The sequence below is a fragment of the Acipenser ruthenus genome, chromosome 15, assembly GCF_902713425.1.
Source record: "Acipenser ruthenus chromosome 15, fAciRut3.2 maternal haplotype, whole genome shotgun sequence".
In the NCBI taxonomy this organism is placed as follows: Eukaryota; Metazoa; Chordata; class Actinopteri; order Acipenseriformes; family Acipenseridae; genus Acipenser; species Acipenser ruthenus.
In genome coordinates this window covers 15,722,746-15,731,140 of record NC_081203.1, presented here as the reverse complement: position 1 = coordinate 15,731,140, position 8,395 = coordinate 15,722,746, and the positions used below count along the sequence as shown (strand labels likewise).

The following is an 8,395-nucleotide window of genomic DNA, read 5'->3' as shown; positions in this document are numbered from 1 at the left end:
GTTTGGAGTGGTTTGTTTCCAAGTGAACTGGAATAAGTGTTGTTTCACATTGTGAAAAGTTAAAACAGAGCAAAGTGGCAAACGTACCGAGTCCCCTTCCAAGCGAACTGACACGACCGTTTCAAGTGATCTGGGTTCACTTGGATTGATGCGCATCCTGGTGCGATTCCGATTCAGAGGTTTCACAGATCACTCCAACAGAACCGAACCGCACTTCAATCCACAGCAAAGGGTCAAACGAACTAGGTGTGAAAGTGCCCTCAGTCAGTCTAACACTTTATGCAACTTTCATTAGACCAGTCTAAGTGACAACACTAAGACTGGTCTAGCAGTCTAGACTATTCAGCTCCACTTTTGCTTTCAGTATTCTCGCTTGTAATACCCAAGTTCCAGCAGTTTCTCAGTGTGGTTGGTCTTAATGGATAGCCATGGGTTTTAGCCAATGACAGAGACCACACCCGAGTGCAGACCTGTCAACTCTCCCGTATTCACCGGGAGTATCCCATATTTTGGACCCTTCTCCCGGACATCTTCCGGGACAGAGCTTCTCCCGTATTCTACTGTGAAACCCCCTTATATCAGCAAACCTGTCATGTCTACAAAAGTCAGAAACACCTACAAACGGGGTTAATGTTAGCACATGATTCTGTTTGATTTTGGCTAGTGTAAGGGGAGGCTCTGCAGGAGAACACACATGGCTCTTTGAACATATTATGTGCATGTATCAGTGATGTGCACAATATGAACTTGACAATCTGTTTGTGCATGGATCCTTCGCACACTTTGCACAGAAGTCAGGTATGTTCCTCTGATCTCAGAGAACTTTGAATGGAGTTTCTAGGACCTGCACTCTAAATCCAAGTGTTTAACTTTAGAACACTTATATGTAACACTTTTGAAATGCATCAATGTGTTTAAGAATGTAAACATGTCAAGGTGTTTAAGCATGTTTAATACTTCTTAAACACTTGGGCACATTTACAGATCTACATGTGTTTAAGATCACTTCAATGCAATAGGAAACTTTTTTCATAATAAAAAGAAACAAATTACCTTTAACATATTTATTTGCATATTTAATACTGATGTTTACAAGAAAATTCATACAATAAAAACAAAGTTTTCAATAATCACAATATTTCACCAACATGCTGAAAAAAGAAATATTTACCAAAAATAAACTAGAACTCATGAATTTATTAAATAAACATTTTAAATCTGAACAAAAAACCTCACGCTCTCTCTCCGTAATCTATCTATCTATCTGGCTATCTAATATAATATATTATTTTTAAACATCAAATAATAAAATGCATGTGACCCCTCCCATTAAATAAACGTAAATACCAAATTAAAAAAAAACATGATGTCCTTATCATATTATATCCTTAATAGTTAAGACATATTTTACAAATATTCTTTACCTCAAGTATATTAAAAAGTGTGTTGACTGTTCTTATTTTTTGGTAAAGTGGAGTTGTTATACTGTCCGCAGAGTACATTTGGGAATGTTTTACTGTATATTTTTGGAATTAACCCCCTTTAAAACAGCCATGTCTCATCATTTGTCACAATCGGAAAACGCTATATGGGGTGTTTTTGAACATTAATATCTCGAGTATATTAAAAAGTGCGTTGACTGTTCTTATTTATTAGCAAAGTAGAGTTGCTACACACTGTATATAGAGGTACTATGGGGGTACTGTATAGTGTTGGAATCAACCATCTTTAAAACTGCCATATTTGTAATGCAATATGGTGTCTAATGAAAGATATGCTAATTAAAAGGCGTGTTCATTGTTTTCACTAATTTATTATGACCTGTACTTGAAAGTTACAATGATTAATAAGCATTGCAGATTAACACTCGCTAAAGTTTTACGGTAATTTTTAAATTTCAGATCATGCCGCATTAGAAATGCCTGAAAATGCACCGCGTGCTCTTCACCACAAAATTGGAATAGCGCGCTCACTTTCCCACAGCTGAAAATGGTGACGTTATTTTAAGTTTATTGTCTCAATAAAATAAGAACAAGGTTGATTTTCAACGCCCCGAGCTTTCCCATCTGTTTCTGTGGGCTGGTGTTTGTATGATGGATGCCCGTGATTGGTCAATAGGGGTTGTTCTGACTTTGTCGGACACAGGACCGACCCACCTCCATACACTTGCCGTGATGGCCTAGCTTGTATGTTTCTGAACATAGAACGCTGCAGAGCGGTTTTTAAAATAACACGTTTACAAAGAGAAAGTCACAGTGGTGTTTCTGAAGGTTACTATTCAATTGGGGAAAAAAAGGAATGGGGGGCGGGAAAAATGCTTTCCACGCGAGAGGTGCAGAGGAAGTAAGTATAACATTAGGAAGCTGTTCAGATCACCTGGAGAAGGGCTTATCATATGTATTGTCAGCGATACACAAGTGAAAAGTCAGATTGTGTTTTCAATGCGGTGCTGAACCCTGGATTTATCTGCTGTCTTGTTTATTTCCACCGACCTGGCGTGAGCTGGTTGAATACTCACTGGGTTTATGATTTAAGTACAGACTGAATACGTTTCTACAGGCGCTACTCATGTCATACAAAAAGGATATAAACTGTCCCAATACGGCTTTTTTTTTTCTCTCCCCAGGAGGGAGTTATTTCAGACGACTGTAACCGAGTTTTTTTCCTACTCGCGCAATGTTTAAAACTTTTATTTAATTCTTAGCAGACGCCCTTATCCAGGGCGACTTACAATTGTTACAAGATATCACATTATTTTTACATACAATTACATTATTTTTTTTACACACAATTACCCATTTATACAGCTGGGTTTTTTATTGGAGCAGTCTATGTAAAGTACCTTGCTCAAGGGTACAGCAGCAGTGTCCCCAGCCAGGATTGAACCCACGACCCTCCGGTCAAGAGTCCAGAGCCCTAACCACTACTCCACACTGCTGCTTTAGCATAATAAGCGCACACGCATGTCTAAAAAAAAAGAAAACATAGATCTACTGTAAGCGAGTTAGAGAATGTATACTGTGTAATGTTTATTTTAGTAGCTCTTGTTTTCCGTGTGTTAATAATAGTATATTTCCAAACAGTTAAACATTAGGGTGTGTTTTAAATCGCATATGTTCAATGTGTAAACACCGGCTCTTAATTGCAGTGTAGGCTATTTGGTTGGAAACGTACAGGCTTCAGTTATATTACTGCTTTGAAGTTCAGTCATTTTCATTTAAAGGATACTATAGCAGATCAGTTGTACCAGTACTTGGGAAGTGTTGGCATTCACTCAAAATGTTCTAGCGCTGTGCTAATGCCTTGCTATTTTAAAATGGACCTTCAGTACAGAAAGCTTTGTTGCTCTCATTCATTTGTATTTTCATCAGGGAAATGGCCCAGAGGAGGGGACCTGTGCAGGTTCAGAGTGTGCCTGGCCCACAGGTTCAGCTTGCAGTGATCCGGACAGCTCTGAGGAAGAGGACCGTGTCCCACCCAAGGAAGAGGAGGAAGGTTAGCTCCTCTGGCTGTACAGAGAAAGGTACTGTTTGGATAAGGAGGAAGGTTAGCCCCTCGGGCTGTAAAGAGAAAGGTACTGTATGGATAAGTCCCGCTTTTTCTTTAACTTTATATAGTACTAAGGAAGGTTTTTAATGTTGGAGGAATTTCAGTGTGTATGAAAAGCTTCCTGAAGGAAGTCCTACATTTACTATACTGTAGTATAGCTTCTTTCCTACAAGCCAACGTCAATCTTTTGAGAGGGAGGCTAGAAGCTCTTCAGAAATCTGCCGAGGTCCATTAACATGGGATCTCAATGGCTATCCGATGCATGTGACTCATGACTTGTAGCGGGGCAACTGAATACGGTAATCAAGGAGCCGTTTGGGGGAGAAAAGGTTAGGCAGTGGAATTGGAGATGCACGTTTGCATACCCTTGCCCTAGACATTATCACATTGAGAGTGTGAGTCCTAGGAAAAGGTTAGGCAGTGGAATTGGAGATGCATGTTTGCATACCCTTGCCCTAGACATTATCACATTGAGAGTGTGAGTCCTAGGAAAAGGTTAGGCAGTGGAATTGGAGATGCACGTTTGCATACCCTTGCCCTAGACATTATCACATTGAGAGTGTGAGTCCTAGGAAAAGGTTAGGCAGTGGAATTGGAGATGCATGTTTGCATACCCTTGCCCTAGACATTATCACATTGAGAGTGTGAGTCCTAGGAAAAGGGTACAGTGACTTTAAGATACACTAGGAAACATACTCCTATGTAGAGCAAGGCCTGGCTGTGGGAGCAGTCAGGAAGCAGCTAGGGTAAATATGCAAAGAAAAAATACAGGGTGGGGGGATTTATAAAGTGTTGTCTAGTTTATTGGTCTCAAGTATAGGTGTGATAACATTGTAAAGCCTGCAATGGCTCACACTGCTTAGTATTCTCATACATGGGGCAGAGCTGCCAATCAGCATCACAGTTATATGCACTGATTACAATCAGCATCGCAGCTCTATGCACTGATTCCAATCAGCATCACAGTTATATGCACTGATTCCATTCAGCATCACAGCTCTATGCACTGATTCCAATCAGCATCACAGTTATATGCACTGATTCCATTCAGCATCACAGCTCTATGCACTGATTCCAATCAGCATCACAGCTCTATGCACTGATTCCAATCAGCATCACAGTTATATGCACTGATTCCATTCAGCATCACAGCTCTATGCACTGATTCCAATCAGCATCACAGTTATATGCACTGATTCCATTCAGCATCACAGTTATATGCACTGATTCCAATCAGCATCACAGCTCTATGCACTGATTCCAATCAACATCACCGTTATATGCACTGATTCCATTCAGCATCACAGTTATATGCACTGATTCCAATCAGCATCACAGCTCTATGCACTGATTCCAATCAACATCACCGTTATATGCACTGATTCCATTCAGCATCACAGTTATATGCACTGATTCCATTCAGCATCACAGTTATATGCACTGATTGCAATCAGCATCACAGCTCTATGCATTGATTCCAATCAGCATCACTGTGATATGCACTGATTCCATTCAGCATCACAGTTATATGCACTGATTCCATTCAGCATCACAGTTATATGCACTGATTCCATTCAGCATCACCGTTATATGCACTGATTCCATTCAGCATCACAGCTATATGCACTGATTCCTTTAAATATTCCTTTTGTGGACCTGTTTTTTATTTGCTATTAACTATGGCTGTTCTGTGTTAGTAAAAACAGTGGAAAAATGTTTACTTTTGAAATATATCCTTTTCTGTCCTGCTAAAGTTTCTGTACCTTGTAACATGAGCCCTTAAAAGTGAATATGATGGTAGCTTATAATGGGGGGGGGTCACACTTTTGCCTGGAGGGGGCAGCAAAAACAAACACATCTTGTAATTTGTAAATGCAAGACCCTTATTTTCTCGCAGTCTGGTAAATTTGAGATTTTAATATTTTTTTGTATATTTAAACGTGTAAATGCTTTCATTTAGTTTAGTGATAGTAAACGTTTAGAAAACCCATAAGCTACCATTAGGCAGTGCACAAGTCTGCATCACTTATCCACAGTATCTTTTGTGTTCCATTGCAATCACATGCTGTCTCGATGGCAGGCTGGTTCATAATTAAACAACCTTGTTTGTTGTTCTTGTAAAGACTGTCTGTAGGTGTTTTAACAGTATTCATTTGACTTCCAGCCAAATGAATACTCAGAAGCTGACCTATGAAGAGTAAATGGAAATCTAAAGCAGTTTTATTCATAGTTTGCTTGTGTAGATTTGCCAAATGTTTGATACAAGTCAAACTTAGCCGGCGGTTGGTGTGTGCTTGTGATCGTGTTTAAGTGTTAATTAACAAGGTGTTCTAATGCTCTGTATTCCAACACAGAAGCACATATGCAAATAGCTTGTATTATCTACCTTAATAAGTGTATTATGCACTGCTTGGTACTATACAGTATGTGAAGCAATGCTCAATGCCCAGTTGAAAGGTGTTGTTTTTTTACCCACTGTGAAGAATGCCCGGGTACCCGGATCCTTTTCAGGAAATGCAGTTAGTTAACTAAGCAGTAGCCTATGACAGGGTGTGCAGGAAGACATGTGTTACACACGTTTGGGCTGGGAGGCACAAGGCCACAGGTAAAATAAATAATAATTGCAAGTTTGTAAAATTCACGTTTTGCATTTGTTGTTATTACTATAATTACTATGACTTTCTTTTATTTATTTAGTTTTTGATACAAGGTGGAATTATCTGGGATCCCTTTGAAAGTAATACATGGATTTACCATTTTTTAAAATGTTTCAATTTACCTGGGATTTAAGTATGTTGTTTATAATCTCTGGCTTAAAACAAAAAAAAACAGCCATGTTTTATTCATCTTATCACTTGATTTCTATAAATCTCTTTACATGGGATTTTGAGCTTATGCAATGTGTTTATATTAATACAGATTTCAAAAATCCTGCATAAAGCAAGGATTGAAGGTATGCAGTGTTATTGGATCTTAGACTTGAATCAAATTGTGCACTTGGACCTCTGGTCAGATTCTGTATCTTTATCTACATTTTATAGGTGATGAGAAGTGTAAAATAAATACTTGAGCCATCACAACAAATTCGATAACACTTTACAAACAGAGCTTTGGAATCGGAATAGGGTGAGTTGCCTCCCACAATCAGTTTGTTGGATTCCATGCCATGTTTTCTAGCTCACTTGCCAATTGGCTCCCATTCTTTTATTGTGTGTAACCAGACCGATTTGGAGCCAGTGACTTGACTGCATAGTCAGGTGGAAAACCAACATTCAAACAAGCCCCCTTAGCCAATCAGATGAAGGCCTGCATGTCTCCCATTCACAGCAAAGGCGGCTAAGGGGCTTTCTCTGTGACCCTCCCACAGCAGGACTAATTCAACATGCAGTTTTAACGGCTACTCGAGTTACTGAACAGAAACCCTGCCTTGGATTTCAGTTTCACTCCTACAGCAGGAGTTCTAAGTATGGAACATTACAGCATCCACCGGGTCTCCCTGTGCAACAGGATTCCCAGCACTCTGAATTCCTCTTTCCTCCTGCAGACCTTTGGTGAGTCCTGGAACAAGACCGGACCCTGTTTATTAGGATTCTGTTAGAAGGGGCCTGGCGGCTGTGCTGTGAGGTGTAGATCCATCACTGAGATATAATGAGCTACACTACAGGTTGTGTGTGTTTATTATTAACATGCATCACTACAAGGCCAGCATTACTAAACGCAATCACATAATAGAATAGAATGTTAAAATGGTTTGCGTATGATGTTTTCTTTCTGTTTGTTAATTGTAATGCTGTGGTGTGGATGAGTCATGTTAAGGAATTGGCTTCTTCCCAGTTCCTGGGAGTGAAGTTTGAACACATGCTGTTGGTTGGTGTGTTCCACGGTGTGGTGTTTGAGTGCCATGTTCTTCACTGCCTGTGAACAGGGACAAGCTGTTCTGGGGACGGGTACAATGGACCACAGACACAATAGAAACAGATGCTTTTCACATGGTATAAGATTATGTTTCTGCTAAAACAATAATTATGGTCTTGTATACCTTTCATGGTTATTAATCTTGTGCACAGCGGCTCACTCTAATTTGGCTCTGAATGATGTAAGACTAAGAGCTTGATTATTCTTTGATATTTTCTTATTGGTGAAAATGGGATATGCATGAACCAGGGAATCCGTTGGGCTTCTGAGAAACTGGCAATGTATATCTGGGCATTACTGGAGTCTTAAAACTTGCTTGAACTATTCTCATTCTAATATTAATTTCTAGGAGTGGTTGAATTAAGTGTGCAGTAGGTCTATGTAGTAATCTCCAGGTGATTTTCCTGAAGGCAACTGCTGACGGATACCGTTTTGACAATTTGGTGGAAATATATATATATATATATATATATATATATATATATATATATATATATATATATATATATATATAAATAATAGGTGTCATACAATGGGCTAGATTGCCTGCTGATAACAGAAGGCACGATCAGATTCCTTTACTTTCAAATTTCGTTACTAACTTCAAATGTTCGTGGTCTTTTCCTGTCAGGCCTATAATTAAGGAACAAGTATGGGAACCGAATGGAGCAGCATTCATCTTTTAAAATGATTGTGTGAAGAAAAATATGTTACAAAACGCAGTACTAATTGTTAATTTAAAAAAAGAAATAACAATGGTATTTTTGCTTAACTCATTATTATAAATCCATTATATTTGGGACGGGAGATCGGTTCAGTCTAGCAGTCAGGCAGTTCTGCAGCATGTGGGATTGACAGAACGTTACAGATTGCAAACTTCATAAATCAGCTAGTGCTTTGAAATCCACACTGCTGAATCCAGTATTTTTGT

General features: G+C 39.0%; 1 protein-coding gene across 1 annotated transcript in view; it reads left to right on the top strand.

Moving 5' to 3' along the window:
* The first annotated feature begins 2,074 nt into the window (after positions 1–2,074).
* Positions 2,075–8,395, top strand: part of LOC117422514 (regulator of G-protein signaling 3-like) — an 81,968-nt gene continuing 75,647 nt past the window's right edge. Inside the window, exons 1-2 of the mRNA XM_058987195.1 lie at positions 2,075–2,343; positions 3,372–3,523. Coding sequence (XP_058843178.1) covers positions 2,189–2,343; positions 3,372–3,523 — 307 coding nt within the window. The 5' untranslated portion in view covers positions 2,075–2,188. The remainder of the gene's footprint in view (positions 2,344–3,371; positions 3,524–8,395) is intronic.